General features: G+C 48.0%; 1 protein-coding gene across 2 annotated transcripts in view; it reads right to left on the reverse strand.

Moving 5' to 3' along the window:
* The window catches only part of dync1i2a (dynein, cytoplasmic 1, intermediate chain 2a), a 257,355-nt gene that overhangs the window by 233,091 nt on the left and 5,527 nt on the right, over positions 1-18,737 (reverse strand). For both annotated transcript variants that reach the window (XM_084315380.1, XM_084315381.1), the window contains exon 3: positions 15,721-15,835. In XM_084315380.1, coding sequence (XP_084171506.1) covers positions 15,721-15,835 — 115 coding nt within the window. The remainder of the gene's footprint in view (positions 1-15,720; positions 15,836-18,737) is intronic.

The raw sequence follows: 18,737 nt of genomic DNA on the forward strand, positions 1-18,737 counted from the left end.
TCACTTCCTCTCCTCAGTCTCCTCTCTGTTCAGCACTCACTTCCTCTCCTCAGTCACCTCTCTGTTTAGCACTCACTTCCTCTCCTCAGTCTCCTCTCTGTTCAGCACTCACTTCCTCTCCTCAGTCTCCTCTCTGTTCAGCACTCACTTCCTCTCCTCAGTCACTTCCTCTCTGTTCAGCACTCACTTCCTCTCCTCAGTCTCCTCTCTGTTCAGCACTCACTTCCTCTCCTCAGTCTCCTCTCTGTTCAGCACTCACTTCCTCTCCTCAGTCTCCTCTCTGTTCAGCACTCACTTCCCCTCCTCAGTCACTTCCTCTCTGTTCAGCACTCACTTCCTCTCCTCAGTCTCCTCTCTGTTCAGCACTCACTTCCTCTCCTCAGTCTCCTCTCTGTTCAGCACTCACTTCCTCTCCTCAGTATCCTCTCTGTTCAGCACTCACTTCCTCTCCTCAGTCTCCTCAGTCACTTCCTCTATGTTCAGCACTCACTTCCTCCCCTCAGTCTCTCCTCTGTTCAGCACTTACTTCCTCTTCCCCTCTCCTCAGTCTCCTCTCTGTTCAGCACTCACTTCATCTCCTTAGTCTCCTCTTTGTTCAGCACTCACTTCCTCTCCTCAGTCTCCTCTCTGTTTAGCACTCACTTCCTCTCCTCAGTCTCCTCTCTGTTCAGCACTCACTTCCTCTCCTCAGTCTCTCCTCTGTTCAGCACTCACTTCCTCTCCTCAGTCTCCTCTCTGTTCAGCACTCACTTCCTCTCCTCAGTCAATTCCTCTCTGTTCAGCACTCACTTCCTCTCCTCAGTCAATTCCTCTCTGTTCAGCACTCACTTCCTCTCCTCAGTCAATTCCTCTGTTCAGCACTCACTTCCTCTCCTCAGTCTCCTCTCTGTTCAGCACTCACTTCCTCTCCTCAGTCTCCTCTGTTCAGCACTCACTTCCTCTCCTCAGTCACTTCCTCTCTGTTCAGCACTCACTTCCTCTCCTCAGTCTCTTCTCTGTTCAGCACTCATTTCCTCTCCTCAGTCTCCTCTCTGTTCAGCACTCACTCACTCTCCTCAGTCACTTCCTCTGTTCAGCACTCACTTCCTCCCCTCAGTCTCTCCTCTGTTCAGCACTCACTTCCTCTCCTCAGTCTCCTCTCTGTTCAGCACTCACTTCCTCTCCTCAGTCACTTCCTCTCTGTTCAGCACTCACTTCCTCTCCCCCTCTCCTCAGTCACCTCTGTTCAGCACTCACTTCCTCTCCCCCTCTACTCAGTCACCTCTCTGTTCAGCACTCACTTCCTCTCCTCAGTCTCCTCTCTGTTCAGCAGTCACTTCCTCTCTGTTCAGCACTCACTTCCTCTCCTCAGTCTCCTCTCTGTTCAGCACTCACTTCCTCTCCTCAGTCACTTCCTCTCTGTTCAGCACTCACTTCCTCCCCTCAGTCTCTCCTCTGTTCAGCACTTACTTCCTCTTCCCCTCTCCTCAGTCTCCTCTCTGTTCAGCACTCACTTCCTCTCCTTAGTCTCCTCTTTGTTCAGCACTCACTTCCTCTCCTCAGTCTCCTCTGTTCAGCACTCACTTCCTCTCCTCAGTCTCCTCTCTGTTCAGCACTGACTTCCTCTCCTCTCCTCAGTCACGTCCTCTCTGTTCAGCACTAACTTCCTCTCCTCAGTCTCCTCTCTGTTCAGCACTCACTTCCTCCCATCAGTCTCTCTGTTCAGCACTCACTTCCTCTCCTCAGTCACCTCTCTGTTTAGCACTCACTTCCTCTCCTCAGTCACCTCTCTGTTCAGCACTCACTTCCTCTCCTCAGTCTCCTCTCTGTTCAGAACTCACTTCCTCTCCTCAGTCACCTCTCTGTTTAGCACTCACTTCCTCTCCTCAGTCTCCTCTGTTCAGCACTCACTTCCTCTGTCCAGCACTCACTTCCTCTCCTCAGTCTCCTCTCTGTTCAGCACTCACTTCCTCTCCTCAGTCACTTCCTCTCTGTTCAGCACTCACTTCCTCTCCTCAGTCTCCTCTCTGTTCAGCACTCACTTCCTCTCCTCAGTCTCCTCTCTGTTCAGCACTCACTTCCTCTCCTCAGTCTCCTCTCTGTTCAGCACTCACTTCCTCTCCTCAGTCTCCTCTCTGTTCAGCACTCACTTCCTCTCCTCAGTCTCCTCTCTGTTCAGCACTCACTTCCTCTCCTCAGTCTCCTCTCTGTTCAGCACTCACTTCCTCTCCTCAGTCTCCTCTCTGTTCAGCACTCACGTCCTCTCCTCAGTCTCCTCTCTGTTCAGCACTCACTTCCTCTCCTCAGTCACTTCCTCTCTGTTCAGCACTCACTTCCTCTCCTCAGTCTCCTCTCTGTTCAGCACTCACTTCCTCTCCTCAGTCTCCTCTCTGTTCAGCACTCACTTCCTCTCCTCAGTATACTCTCTGTTCAGCACTCACTTCCTCTCCTCAGTCACTTCCTCTCTGTTCAGCACTCACTTCCTCTCCTCAGTCTCCTCTCCGTTCAGCACTCACTTCCTCTCCTCAGTCTCCTCTCTGTTCAGCACTCACTTCCTCTCCTCAGTCACTTCCTCTCTGTTCAGCACTCACTTCCTCCCCTCAGTCTCTCCTCTGTTCAGCACTTACTTCCTCTCCTCCTCAGTCTCCTCAGTCACCTCTCTGTTCAGCACTCACTTCCTCTCCTCAGTCTCCTCTCTGTTCAGCACTCACTTCCCCTCCTCATTCACTTCCTCTCTGTTCAGCACTCACTTCCTCTCCTCAGTCACTTCCTCTCTGTTCAGCACTCACTTCCTCTCCTCAGTCACTTCCTCTCTGTTCAGCACTCACTTCCTCTCCTCAGTCACTTCCTCTCTGTTCAGCACTCACTTCCTCTCCTCAGTTCAGCACTCACTTCCTCTCCTCAGTCTCCTCTCTGTTCAGCACTCACTTCCTCTCCTCAGTCTCCTCTCTGTTCAGCACTCACTTCCTCTCCTCAGTCACTTCCTCTCTGTTCAGCACTCACTTGCTCTCCTCAGTCACTTCCTCTCTGTTCAGCACTCACTTCCTCTCCTCAGTCTCCTCTCTGTTCAGCACTCACTTCCTCTCCTCTGTCTCTTCTCTGTTCAGCACTCACTTCCTCTCCTCTCTCCTCAGTCTCCTCTCTGTTCAGAACTCACTTCCTCTCCTCAGTCTCTTCTCTGTTCAGCACTCACTTCCTCCCCTGAGTCTCTCCTCTGTTCAGCACTCACTTACTCTCCTCAGTCACTTCCTCTCTGTTCAGCACTCACTTCCTATCCTCAGTATCCTCTGTTCAGCACTCACTTCCTCCCCCGTCTCTCCTCTGTTCAGCACTCACTTCCTCTCATCAGTCTCTCCTCTGTTCAGCACTCACTTCCTCTCCTCAGTCTCCTCTCTGTTCAGCACTCCCTTCCTCTCCTCAGTCACTTCCTCTCTGTTCAGCACTCACTTCCTCTCCCCCTCTCCTCAGTCTCCTCTGTTCAGCACTCACTTCCTCTGTTCAGCACTCACTTCCTATCCTCAAGTCTCCTCTCTGTTCAGCACTCACTTCCTCTCCTCAGTCATTTCCTCTCTGTTCAGCACTCACTTCCTCTCCTCAGTCACTTCCTCTCTGTTCAGCACTCACTTCCTCCCCTCAGTCTCTCCTCTGTTCAGCACTCACTTCCTCTCCTCAGTCTCTCTGTTCAGCACTCACTTCCTCTCCTCTACTCAGTCTCCTCTCTGTTCAGCACTCACTTCCTCTCCTCAGTCACTTCCTCTCTGTTCAGCACTCACTTCCTCTCCTCTCTCCTCAGTCTCCTCTCTGTTCAGCACTCACTTCCTCTCCTCAGTCTCCTCTCTGTTCAGCACTCACTTCCTCTCCTCAGTCACTTCCTCTCTGTTCAGCACTCACTTCCTCTCCTCTCTACTCAGTCTCCTCTCTGTTCAGCACTCACTTCCTCTCCTCAGTCACTTCCTCTCTGTTCAGCACTCACTTCCTCTCCTCAGTCTCCTCTCCGTTCAGCACTCACTTCCTCTCCTCAGTCTCCTCTCTGTTCAGCACTCACTTCATCTCCTCAGTCACTTCCTCTCTGTTCAGCACTCACTTCCTCCCCTCAGTCTCTCCTCTGTTCAGCACTTACTTCCTCTGCTCAGTCTCCTCAGTCACCTCTGTTCAGCACTCACTTCCTCTCCTCAGTCACTTCCCACCCCCCCTGCTGCTATGCCTGAATTTCCCCCAAGGGGATCAATAAAGGAATATCTCATCTTCATTTCTTTAAGTTTGTCCCACATGGATGCAGCAGTGAGCCGTCTCTCATATAGACTCTCTCCAGATGAGCAGCTTTTGGTGATGATGAGTCAGTCTGTCAAAACAATATTATTCTTTTCCATTTAAAAAGGCGTCTAATCTAAAAGGAAAGAAAACGAGCGTCTCTGGAGGTGAGCGTTCTGACGGAACAATCTAGATAATATTATGAAAGATCAAAATTGTAGATTGAAATTGTAGGTTTTAAAACCCGTTTTGTTAGGAGTTAAGGAAGAACTCATGATGTCGGTACAAATGTCCTTAAGGTCGTCAGAGTTTGCTCTGAACAGGGTAAATCTGCATTTAGCTATGATGCCCCTCAAGCTCATCGAATGAACTCCTAACGGTTCTGACTGAATTCGGTCGTTAAAGAACCCAGGACGCCTATCACAAAGAGTAGGGGGTTCCCCGACGTTCCTGGACAAATTCCCAATCAGGTCTCTGACATCAAGGCCACATAATCATCCCTCTCCCCTTAATTGGCTGATATCAATCCCTGTCTCCTGAGCCGTTCAGCCATTGTGTAGTGTGCTGTGTGCCTGGTGTCAGTGTATGGTAGCCAGTGTGATGTGTGCCTGGTGCCAGTGTATGGTAGCCAGTGTGTAGTGTGCTGTGTGCCTGGTGTCAGTGTATGGTAGTCAGTGTGTAGTGTGCTGTGTGCCTGGTGTCAGCCATTGAGCCTGCGTAGCCCAAGGTTGGGTGCTACCGGTGGTGAAGGAGGCAATTTCCACCCTACATTGTGGGGAGCGCTTTGAGTGTCTAGAAAAAGCTTGAGATTCTCCCCTCTGTTGCAGTTTAAAACCTTGATCTGCAACCTTTATCAATCAAGTTGTACCCGCTTTAATTCATTTGTTATCCTTGCTTTTTGCCTCGTCTTATCGTCATATTGTTTTGATTCTTTTATTTATACTTTATTTAAACTTAATAGTCAATTATGCTGTGTGACTGACTGTATATGCTTTTCTTGCTCATTTTTGTATGTACACTCGACGTGACCGCAGATGAGGGAAACCTCAGTTGCCTTTTCGAGTTTGAATAAAGGATTGAAATGAAAAAGATAATACAACTGGGACGTGACCATCTCAAGGGGAGGTTAGTTAGGAGTAGCGGCTGAATACGATGCAGCGCCGCTTTCTCAGATTTTCAATTCTCGTCTTAGGAAGGGAATTTCCCCTCGAGCACTGAAAATGATCCCCATTATAAAGAACAGAGTGACCGCTTTAAGTAGGGATGCACCGAATGGGAAATTCTTGGCCGAAACCGATACCGAAAATAGAAAACAGTTGGCGGAAAACCGAATGCCGAAAGGCCGAAAATTATTCATAGAATAGCATTTTTTTTACCAATGTTGTGGAACATTATGATTATGGAAAAATATATGATTATGGCAAAACTTAACTTAAATAATAAATAATCACTATTATGGGTCCATAAAACATTTATTCAGCACTTCTGAATGCATACAGTACATTAATTCCATCTTTTCTCTGGCTGCCGCAGCGGACATCTGTGCTCTACTGAGCGCACCTTTCTAGTCCCGAGATGAATGTGCTCTCTTGACTTTGGCACAGTAGACGCACGACAGACAGACAGCGTCAATGTGAGAAACACAATCCCCCCCCCCCTCTCACTCTGAATAATATGCATATTAGATCACTCAGTGATTAACCACGACGGGCATATAGTAAATAAGGATATAAAAGCATGTTAAAGACACATTTATTGGACGCGTTGCGCGCAGAGTTTACATAGAAACAGCGCGACTCCCGACAGCGTGACATCATCACAACAACACGCGTTAGGTTACAGGTTGTTTCTGTTTCGGTGATATATTTTCAGTGAAAAAACTCTTTCGGCCGAAAGCCGAAAGGCCATTTTTTGCCATTTTCGGCCAAAAACTTTCGGTGGCCGAAATTTCGGTGCATCCCTAGCTTTAAGTGGGACTCATTGTAGACCTATCAGTATGCTCCAGGTTCTCAGTAGAACAGTGGGAAGAATGAGGAGGACAGATGATTCCACTTCATATAACACTTGAATTCCCCCACTGGGCTTAATAAAGATTGACTTTATTGGTTTTATTAATTCCCTCAAGGGGATTAATTCATAAAAGAACACTTGACTAATGACTAGACTATATACAGCCACTGACGATATTGATGAACTGTGTCCTGCTGAATGAACTCAATTTGTGTGTCTGAACGGGTTAGAAACAACAGATTAGTACTAACTTTATCAAAAACTAAATGTATAGTTTTTGTTTCCAGTTATACATGATCTAGTTATACCCTTTCACTACCACACTACAGAAGGATAACCCTTTCACTACAGTGTTTCCCCTATATGCTGCGCCGCTGCTGAATTAGGACCGCCGCTGCTATGAACTAGAGTGGGGTAGGCAATTAAGTTTGGCCGAGGGCCACATTTTTTCCAAGCCATTGTATGGGGGGCCGGAAACAAAAACAATGGCTAATTTAATATATTGATAGTGAAAACATTTTAACTCTGTGACAGACCACCTTATAACTAAGACATACATTTGTGGCAGAGGCAGAGAATGGACAAAATAAACGAGCTGCATAGGTGGCATAATAAACTGTAAACGACATACACATTTGCACTGAACATTATACCTTTGTCTGTTTGCCATTTTATTATAAAACCAGAGACAAGCGCCTCTCTCTTATCGGCCTATCTTACATTACGCGCAACCAGCCTGTCTATCTGACAGCCCTTTCTGTGGAGCGCACTGGACTATTGAGAAACGATAGGAATTTTCCATTGGTTCTCCCAGTCCACGTGACCATTTCTAGCATTTCCATTGGCTATAGTGACAGACATAGATATATGATAAATGGATAGATACAGCGGATTAGATGCAGTCCAGGGAAAACAACCAATCTAGATATTTCAAGATTCTATTCTCTGAGAGATGCACAAAATGTTTAGATGACAATCGATTCCGATACAATAAAGCAAGTCATTATCACAAACAAATCCAAAGATATTTAATGTTTTACAAAATATGTCTAGTGTTGCGCCCGGCTTTAGAGGGTTAAAAGCCTAATTGTATTTTTTATTTAGTTAATAAATGTCTCGTTGTAATTCCTTATATACCTAATGTAGCGCATCTTCTTGAAGCAGATTCATCTTTTTTTGCTCTGATTTGACTTCAGTTTAATTGCATTGTTACTGTTCACATGTGTGGTGCCGTCACAGTCATATATATATATTAGTAAAGATAAAGTTTGAATGACTTACTGAACTGGTCTTTTAATTTCACACCACAATGTTTGTTATTTCAGCAATTAAAAAAAACATTATTTTTTATTTTTTATATATATATTCTGAGGGGCCAGATATTATTGCTGGCGGGCCAATTTTTTATATAAATTCATTTGGGCTACAGAAGGTTAACCCTTTCACTACCACACTACAGAAGGTTAACCTTTCACTACGACACTACAGAAGGTTAACCTTTCACTACCACACTACAGGTTAACCCTTTCACTACCACACTACAGAAGGTTAACCTTTCACTACCACACTACAGGTTAACCCTTTCACTACCATACTACAGACAGTTAACCTTTTCACTACCACACTACATAAGGTTAACCTTTCACTACCACACAACAGAAGGATAACCCTTTCACTACCACACTACAAAGGGTCAACCCTTTCACTACCACACTACAGAAGGTTAACCTTTCACTACCACACTACAGAATGTTAACCTTTCATTACCACAATACAAAGGGTCAACCCTTTCAATACCACACTACAGACTGTTAACCCTTTCACTACCACATTACAGAAGATTAACCTTTCACTACCACACTAGACAGTTTGATTGATTGATTGAATACTTTATTTTGACACAAATCGTAGGACAAAAACATTTTTAAAAGACAAGACAATAACAGTGTCAACAACGCTGGTCAAAAATGGATAAAACACAATAAAGTCAAGGCTTGTTTCCATTGTGGTCCATACATGGAACATAAAAAGGCACAGAAACACAAATGGACATGTACACTAGACAGGACACATCCTAAAAATGTGTATAAAAACACCTAACCTGACAACTCATACAGTTAACTAATGTTAAAAGAAAATCCGCAAACCCTTAAAAGCAACTCATGATAAAAGAAATAAAAGCCAAGTTATGATAAAAGAGATAAAAAACATTTTAAGACAAATTTGAGTTGCTGCTGAGCCATGTTTTTAGGGCGGATTTAAATCCGAGAGGGGAGTTCAGGAGTTTTATGAATGTTGGCAGGGCATTCCACATTACCATAGCCGAGTAAAAAAAATGCATCTTTCCCCATGCATGTCCTGACTCTCGGCGGGACCAGGTCCGTGGGGCTTCCTCTTGTGGCGTGTTTGTGGACATCTCCTACTTTATTAAAATAATTTACTAGGTACTTGGGGACCGTTTCATTCAGTACTTTAAAAACCAGTAGCATTTTAAGCTGGTGTACCCTTTCTTCAACCCTAAGCCATCCCAGACTGCTAAAGTGGGCTGGCGTTAGGCGAGTCCTAAAGTGAAGGTTGTGCAGGAGTCTTACTAGTTTGTTTTGGGAGGTCTGGAGCTTTGTCTTAATTTGTTTTGATATGTTGCTGTACCATGAAGTGCAAGCATAGTCAAAGTGACATTGGATGAGGGCTCCAGCTAGGGTCCTCAGAGCGTTTCTATTTATGAACGAGGAAATTCTAAATAAAATTTTGGTTTTTTTATTGACCTTAGTAATAACTTTTTGTGCCATTTTTTCGTTAGAAAGTTTGTTATTTAAAATAAAGCCCAGGTAGGTGACCTCCTCTTTATCCTCAATAATGTTTTCACCTACTCTAATTTTAAAACCCTGGGATTTCTTTAGGTTGGCGTTTGACCCAAAGAGTATGGCCTCTGTTTTTCCCAGATGTAGAGACAATTTATTGTCACTGAGCCAAGAGCAGATCTTTTTCATTTCACTGCTCAGGACACTTTCCACTTTAGACTTATCCCTGTCAGAGACCAGGAGTGCAGAGTCGTCAGCAAACAGGAACAGGTTGCAATCGCATGCCGATTTCACGTCATTAATATATATTAAAAACAGTTGAGGCCCCAAAATGCTTCCTTGGGGGACCCCACATGTCACTGGAAGGGACGAGGACAAGGTGCCATTGATGTCTACCACCTGTTCTCTTCCCTCCAGGTAGGACTTGACCCATTTGGCTGCCTTGCTATCAAAGCCTATCGCTCTCAATTTTTCTAGTAGGATGGAGTGGTTGACCGTGTCAAACACCTTTTGCATGTCCAACATTACCATCCCGCAGTAGTTCCCCTTGTCCATCTCCCGTTTTATATAATCGGTCAGGTACAGTAAACAGGTGTCAGTGGAGTGTGATTTTCTGAAACCTGATTGGAACTGGTACAGTAGTCTATGTTCAGTCAGGTAGTTGTCTATCTGCTCATATACCAGCCTCTCAATTACCTTTGATATGGAACAAAGGATAGAAACGGGCGGTAGTTACCTGGATCTAGTTTGTTTCATTTTTTAAATAGAGGGGTTACCCTAGCAAGCTTGAGTTCTTGCGGAATGTGACCCTGGTTGATGGAGAGGTTGGTGATATGGGCTACAATGGGAGCTATGATGGAAGCAGAGTCTCTGAGAAATCTGGTGGGAATATTGTCATGGCCTGTGGCTTTTGTTGGCTGCAGCATACTGAGCTTTTTCATAACCTCTTCAGTAGTTACTTCAGTCAATTTAAAATCATTTTCACGTACACCCAGTTCCTTATAAAAGGCCTGGATGTGCTGTATGCCATATCGGCCAGAGTGGATCGGCAGTTTGTTCACCAAAGTGGTAGCAACAGTTGTGAAGAAGGTGTTTAAACAATTTGCCACGCTCAATTTGTCAGAGATGATCGTGTTATCTATTTTCAGGTTGAGATTTGTGGTTTTAGTCTTGAGTCTATTATTGTGACCCAGTGTTTTTAAAGACTTCCACAGTTTGAGGATTATTTTTATTTTCCTCAATTTTTTCGTTAAAATAGTTCAGTTTAGCTTTTTTGATCATATTGGTTACTCCATTTCTTAGTGTTTTACAGGTCTCAAAGAGCTGTTCATTTTTAGTTTTCCTGTATTTAGAGAAGCTCTCATTTCTCACTCTGATGGCTTTTAGAATCTCGGCAGTGACCCAGGGCTCTGTTCTAGCTTTAACCCTGGTCACCTTTGAGGGTGCAAGCGTGTCAATAACTGAATGGAAGGTGGTTTTAAAGCATGACCAAGCTTTTTCTGTCGATGTGCAGTTTAGTACATTTGTCCAATCTACTTTGTCCAGAGCTGTTTTTAAGGCTTCACTTGTGTAGTTTTTCAGAGATCTGAATCTGATTGTGTTGTGACAATTTATTACAGGTCTGTGAAAATGATGTGATGGTCACTTAGACTGCACTCTATCACGCCACTTCTAGAGATCTTGGTCTGGTCTGATGTCAGAATTAGATCAATGATGGTTTGTGTGGAAGAGCAGACTCTTGTGACTTGAGTGATCAGCTGATTTAAGTCATGTAGGTTGCAGTAATTTCTGAATGATTTAAAGATTGGTGCATCTTTTTTAAGAGTGTTGGTATTAAAATCTCCAAACAAAATCACCTCAGATTTACAAAGATCCACTGAGCTCTCTTCCAGTAAATCATAAAATGAATTTTGAGTTGGAGGTCTGTAGAGGACACCGATTAAGAGAGGTTTTGTTTTAGGAAAAATTATATCAAGCCACACTGCTTCGATATCATTGTGATTTAACTCTGGCCTCATGTTAAAACAAATGTCCGCTTGGACATAAACACATACACCCCCCCATTTCTATTTCTGTCTTTACGTATGACAGTGTAATTTTCTATTTCAAATTCAATCTCAGAGTCATTTATGGAACTGTCCAGCATTGTTTCAGAGAAAGTTAGTATTGCGGCTTTGCTATTTCCAAACATTATTCTGATTTCGTCCATTTTATTGATTAAGCTTCTTACGTTGAGATGAGTGATATGGAGTCCTCTGGAAGAGAATACACTGTCCATTTCTGCGGTAGTTAGAAGATCCGCGCTGCCTCCCTCGTCCGCTGGGTCCGACGGGCTGTAGCAGGAGCCCACAGAGGGCACCCTAATCTCCTCTGGCGTTTGCAGCCGAGTCGGCTGAGACAGTTCTGGGCCTGGATTCGGTTTTACGTTACCCGACATCAGGAGTAGGAGAATTAGAAGCCAGGTCCTCCTCGCTGGGCTGTTCGGCTTGCCGTCGCAAATGCGCGCTGCATAGGGGGAAAGTCTCCCATTTCCCTGGGCCCACAGACAGCGTAGTCCTCGCGGCAGAACCCCGAGTAGTTGAGACGTCCATGAGAGAAAGTCCTCCCCGAGCAGCAGGGTTTTCATGGCAGGATCTCTCACTGAATCCGGGGAATCCATGGTGCCTGGGGTAGGCCACACATCTAGCGGTGTGTCTTGTGGATCTTCCGCGTCAGCAGGGACACCAGTCCCGGGGATCCCCAGCACCAGGTAACCGACCAGGTAGAATAGCAGGGGAGGTGGCCACATTTGGGATTATGGGATTTCGTAATACAATGTAAAAAATGTTTTAATAACCCAAACGCCTAATTGCTACCAAACATTTGGCAAATGTTCTCTCTTGTCACAGAGAAAGAACGTGTACAAGATTTTACACAGACACGGTGTCACATTCCACGCTGTCACATTCCAAGCATTCCAAATGGCCGCGCCAGTGTTGTTGGCTGGAGAGACTATCTGATCCGCGTAGTGTTCACCTAGAGCTCCACGGTTCGGGGCATGTGTGTATCGTTCGGTTATTGGGATGCGTTAGCCGCGAGCTAGGCTAACGTTACGTTAGCCGCAAGCTAAGCTAACTAGCGTTAGCCGCGAGTTAACCGTAGAAACGTTCACAGCCAAGTGACTCCACGACACCAGTTCCATTCGTGGGGAGGGGGGTATATTGACGAGGCTTGACAACAGAGGTTCAAAGTGTTATGGGAAATGTTAAAGGACAAAACCAACATTTCCCATAACAAAAGATAACTTCATGTTTATTGGCTGTTTGTTTATATTATATCATCAGGGCTTCTCCAGGTTCCAACGCCGTGTTACTGTTGACTTTTACTTCCTCGTGTGACGTCCAACTTAACGTTAACCTTTCACTAGCACACAACATAAGGATAACCCTTTCACTACCAAACTAGAGAAGGTTAACCTTTCACTACCACACTACAGGTTAACCTTTCACTACCACACTACAGAAGATTAACCCTTTCACTACCACACTACACATTAACCTTTCACTACCACACTACAGAAGGTTAACCATTTCACTACGATACTACAGAAGGTTAACCCTTTCACTACCGCACTACAAAGGGTTAACACTTTCATTACCGCACTACAGAAGGTTAACCTTCTATCCCCAGGCCATCAGGCTGCTAAACGAACAATAATCGCTAAACGAACAATAATCACTATGCAACAACCATCAAATGCACACAGCACACACACCCACACGCACACACTCACTCAAACAAACAACACACTGCAGCACCCACTCTCCACACTTTAGATCACACAAACACACTTACACTTTATATTTAAGCATTACATCACACGCAGGAGTGGTTTGTGACCAATAAACCATGCCTAGGGGTGGTTGTTAGGCCCGAGGCGCAGCCGAGGGTCGTTAGACCCCCCTAGGCATGGTTTATTGGTCACAAATCACGACTGCACGTGGTGTAAAGCTTTTATACAACTGCCAGATTCATCCAACCTTATTTCTATACAATAAACACACATTAATCGAAGATTTATTGAAAAAACCATCCGCCAGAAAAAGTTGTTCCCACAACTCCATGTGGAAGCAGCTTGAAGTGCATCCAACCAAACTAACACATCCAACTGTGTATTATTGGAATGATTGAGAGAAGTTGCCTCATGTGGAAGCAGCTTGAAGTGCATCCAACCAACTAACACATCCAACTGTGTATTATTGGAATGATTGATTGAAAATTGTATTACCAGATGCAGAATATAAAGTAGGTAAAACAAATTAAAACGTTTTCTTTGCCCTATAGGAAAAAAACGTTTTCTTCGCCCTATTTTTGTATTTATTTCTTTTAGCCTAAACTTAACCAGTTGGAAACCAGGGGTACAGTAATAAAATTAGCAATCAACCAATCAATCAATTCAATAGACCATGCTCACTTAAAACAGCGCTGCTTCTCTCTCAGTCTGACTCCCCCGCTGTTGCAGACAGGAGTGTGTGTGTGTGTGTGTGCGTGTGTGTGTGTGTGTGTGTGTGTCACAGTGTGTGTGTGCGTGTGTGTGTGTATGTGTGTGTGTGTGTGTGTGTGTGTGTGTGTGTGTGTGTGTGTGTGTGTGTCATGGAGAGGGACCCTGTCGGCCACCCGCCCCCTGCGGACGGGTGTCCCCCAGGGCTCGGTTTTAGGACCCCTTCTCTTCTCCCTCTACACTAAATCACTGGGTAACATTATCACGTCTCATGGCTTCTCCTACCATTGTTATGCCGACGATACTCAACTCTTCCTCTCCTTCCCTCCCTCAGATATCCACGTCTCTGTGCGGATCTCGGCCTGTCTGTCCGACATCTCAGCCTGGATGACGTCCAACCACCTCAAACTGAACCTAAGCAAAACAGAATTGCTCCACCTGCCGGCCAAATCCTCCCCCCTAACCGACCTTTCAATCACAGTCGAGAATGCAGCTGTGACTGCGTCCCCGACCGCCAAGAACCTTGGTGTTGTCCTCGACGACCAGTTGAACTTCTCTGCTCACATCGCAGCGACGACCAGAACCTGCCGATTCCTCCTGAGCAACGTCCGAAGGATACGCCCCTTCCTGACAAAAGAAGCCACCCAACTCCTCGTCCAATCAACAGTCATCTCCCGCCTCGACTACTGCAATGCACTGCTCGCTGGCCTCCCGGCCACTGCCACTAAGCCTCTTCAACTCATTCAGAACGCAGCGGCCCGCCTGATCTCAAACCTACCGAAGTCGGCCCATGTCACCCCACTTCTTAGGGACCTGCACTGGCTCCCCATTGCTGCACGAATCCGCTTCAAGGCCCTCGACCTAGCATACCGTGCGGCAAAGGGAACCGCTCCCGCCTACCTCCGGTCAATGGTCTCTAACTACACACCCTCAAGACCCCTACGCTCTGCATCTTCTGGCCGCCTCAGACCTACTCCTATCCAAGCTCCGGGAGGGTCATCAAAGAGAAGTCGCCTATTCTCAGTCCTTGCCCCACAATGGTGGAATGAACTACCCACCCCAGTTAGGACAGCCGAATCACGTCCAATCTTTCGCCGTCGACTAAAGACGCACTTCTTCAACCATTATCTGAATTAAAAAAAAAAAAAAAAAAAAAATCTAACCCTAACTAACCGTACTGTCATGCACTTGTCCTAATAAACTAACCTACACTGTAGCACTCAACACTTTGATGAACATTGTTGCTCAGCTGATAGAGTTGTGCCCTTCCTGATGGCTTGTCGTACAGAACTTGTAAGTCGCTTTGGATAAAAGCGTCAGCTAAATGACTAAATGAAAATGTAAATGTGTGTGTGTTTGTGGGTACGCCAGCGTCGGACAGTGTGTGAGAGAGAACGCTGCAGTCAGTAGAAAGTAGGAAGGAAGAAATTTAAATCAATCAATTAATCTATCAATCAATCCGCGATTTTTCTTTTGTTCTAGATTGAGTCAAGACCCATCAATTACATCATCCAACATTGTTTAAAGGACTAACACATTCCCCTTGACAGAATCGCTTCATATTTAGTCGTTATGGTGCTTTCAACATAACCATTTGTTGTCCGCGATCTTGTTTTCTCCCGGAGTGAGCCGGGGAGGGTTATGTGATTCGGTTGTGGGCGGGTCCTGAGCCCAGGACCGTGGATTGTTGCCAATAAAGACGTGTGAATGGCCAATCAGAATCGAGAAATTTGCATGCCGTTGTATAATTATTGATAAAGGATTTGCACTACAACTCGTACACCTACTGTGAATTGTACCTAAATTGCACCTCGTCCCATTTCTCCATTTCTGCCTTGCACTATATAGTATTGTATATTAGTACACTGCACAGTATTGTATATTGTATGGTAACTACGTCTATTCTGCATCGAACATTGTACATATGTCTAAACTGAACACTGTGACCTCATTTTTTTACTTCTAATTTTACTATGTTTTTATTTCATACTTATCTTGTCTTGCACAGTCTCTGGAGCGCAACAGTAAGAAGCATTTTGTACAAAAGTATTCTGTACTTCTGTATGACAACTATTAAAGAAACTTGAAACTTGAAACTTTCACTACCACACTACAGGTTAACCTTTCACTACCACACTACAAAGGGTCAACCCTTTCACTGGGTTCATCACTCGGCCTCACTGGTACACATGCTCTTACCGGGAGGGATGTCTGACGTGATGATGCCCATGCTCTGCAGAAGGGCGTCTGCCTCTCGCCTCTTCTTCTCCAGGTCAGAGTCGTCAACAGGGGCAGCATCTTTCTTCTGCTCGGCCTGGGAACAGGGGTACAGGGGGACATGGAGACAGGGGGGACAGGGTGAACAGGGGAACAGGGAGACAGGGGACAGGGTGAACAGGGGGACAGGGGGGACAGGGAGAACAGGGAGAACAGGGGGACAGGGAGAAGAGGGGGGAACAGGGAGAACAGGGGGACAGGGAGACAGGGGGGAACAGAGGAACATGGGGGACAGCGAGAAGAGGGGGGAACAGGGGGACACAGGAGAACAGGGGGGACAGGGTGAACAGGGAGAACAGGGGGGACAGGGAGAACAGGGGGACAGGGGACAGGGAGACAGGGAGAAGAGGGAGAACAGGGGGACAGGGGGGACAGGGAGAACAGGGGGACAGGGAGAAGAGGGGGGAACAGGGAGAACAGGGGGAACAGGGGGACAGGGGGGACAGGGAGAACAGGGGGACAGGGAGAACAGGGGGACAGGGAGAACAGGGGGGACAGGGAGAACAGGGGGACAGGGAGAACAGGGCGAACAGGGGGACAGGGGGGACAGGGAGAAGAGGGGGGAACAGGAAGAACAGGGGGAACAGGGGGACAGGGGGGAACAGGGGGACAGGGAGAAGAGGGGGGAACAGGAGGACAGGGGGGAACAGGGGAACATGGGGGACAAGGAGACCGGGGGAACAGGGAGAACAGGGGGACAGGGAGAAGAGGGGGGAACAGGGGGACAGGGAGAAGAGGGGGGAACAGGGGGACAGGAGGGAACATGGGGGAACAGGGGGACAGGGAGAAGAGGGGGGAACAGGGGGACAGGGAGAAGAGGGGGGAACAGGGGGACAGGGGGGAACAGGGGGACAGGGAGAAGAGGGGGGAACAGGGGGACAGGGAGAAGAGGGGGGAACAGGGGGACAGGGAGAAGAAGGGGGAACAGGGGGACAGGGAGAAGAGGGGGGAACAGGGGGACAGGGAGAAGAGGGGGGAACAGGGGGACAGGGGGGAACAGGGGGACAGGGAGAAGAGGGGGGAACAGGGAGAAGAGGGGGGAACAGGGGGACAGGAGGGAACAGGGGAACATGGGGAACAGGGGGGACAGGGAGAAGAGGGGGGAACAGGGAGAACAGGGAGAACAGGGGGGACAGGGAGAACAGGGGGGACAGGGAGAAGAGGGGGGGACAGGGGGACAGGGAGAAGAGGGGGGAACAGGGGGGACAGGGAGAAGAGGGGGGAACAGGGGGACAGGGAGAAGAGGGGGGGCAGGGAGAAGAGGGGGGAACAGGGGGACAGGGAGAAGAGGGGGGAACAGGGGGGACAGGGAGAAGAGGGGGGACAGGGAGAAGAGGGGGGAACAGGGGGACAGGGAGAAGAGGGGGGAACAGGGGGGACAGGGAGAAGAGGGGGGAACAGGGGGACAGGGAGAAGAGGGGGGAACAGGGGGACAGGGAGAAGAGGGGGGAACAGGGGGACAGGGAGAACAGGGGGACAGGGAGAAGAGGGGGGAACAGGGGGGCCAGGGAGAAGAGGGGGGAACAGGGGGACATGGAGAAGAGGGGGGAACAGGGGGACAGGGAGAAGAGGGGGGAACAGGGGGACAGGGAGAAGAGGGGGGAACAGGGGGACAGGGAGAAGAGGGGGGAACAGGGGGACAGGGAGAAGAGGGGGGAACAGGGGGACAGGGAGAAGAGGGGGGAACAGGGGGACAGGGAGAAGAGGGGGGAACAGGGGGAACAGGGAGAAGAGGGTGGAACAGGGGGACAGGGAGAAGAGGGGGGAACAGGGGGACAGGGAGAAGAGGGGGGAACAGGGGGAACAGGGAGAAGAGGGGGGAACAGGGGGACAGGGAGAAGAGGGGGACAGGGAGAAGAGGGGGGAACAGGGAGAACAGGGGGACAGGGAGAAGAGGGGGGAACAGGAGGGAACAGGGGAACATGGGACCAGGGGGGACAGGGAGAAGAGGGGGGACCAGGGGAACAGGGGGACAGGGGGGACCAGGGGAACATGGGGGACAGGGAGACAGGGAGACAGGGGGAACAGGGGAGACAGGGAGACAGGGGGAACAGGGGGACAGGGAGAAGAGGGGGGAACAGGGGGACAGGGGGGAACAGGGGAACATGGGAGACAGGGAGACAGGGGGAACAGGGGGGACAGGGAGACAGGGGGAAGAGGGGGGAACAGGGGGACAGGAGGGAACAGGGGAACATGGGATCAGGGGGGACAGGGAGAAGAGGGGGGGACAGGGATAACAGGGGGACAGGGGGGACAGGGAGAAGAGGGGGGGACAGGGATAACAGGGGAACAGGGGGACAGGGGGGACAGGGGGGACAGGGAGAAGAGGGGGGAACAGGGGGACAGGGAGACAGGGAGACAGGGGGAACAGGGGGGACAGGGTGAACAGGGGGACAGGGGGGACAGGGAGAAGAGGGGGACAGGGGGGACAGGGAGAAGAGGGTGGGACAGGGGGGAACAGGGGAACATGGGACAGGGAGACAGGGGAAGATGTTTAGCCTCTCGCCGTGTACGAAGAACACAACTCATGTGCACGATAGGTATGATGAATTGAAAATGGGGGACCCTGATGTAAACAAGACAAAAGTCTTTCTCTGGTCTGCATCCCCTTAACCCTTTGGAGACCAAACCCGAGATAAGTCGGGTTAACTCGCCATGCTCTGGGCGCCAAACCCGAGAAATCTCGGGTTTTAATCGATATTTATTTTATTCGCTATATCCATTCATTTTCATCCCTGACGTTATCATTGGGAATGGGTCTGAGCTTGCAAAGGGCAAATACCGCAGCCTATCGTCTCCCGGATGGTATTGCACATCAGCTGGGGGTGTGCATAAAAAAAAAAGTCCGGTCCAGGTTTTCCTTCTCGGGCATGCAGTATCGTTATAACACATTGACTGGGGACACTCTGAGCAGCGTGGATTATGTGTTTTGGATATAT

The sequence above is a fragment of the Notolepis coatsorum genome, assembly GCF_963971535.1.
Source record: "Notolepis coatsorum genome assembly, chromosome: 5".
Classification (NCBI taxonomy): Eukaryota; Metazoa; Chordata; class Actinopteri; order Aulopiformes; family Paralepididae; genus Notolepis; species Notolepis coatsorum.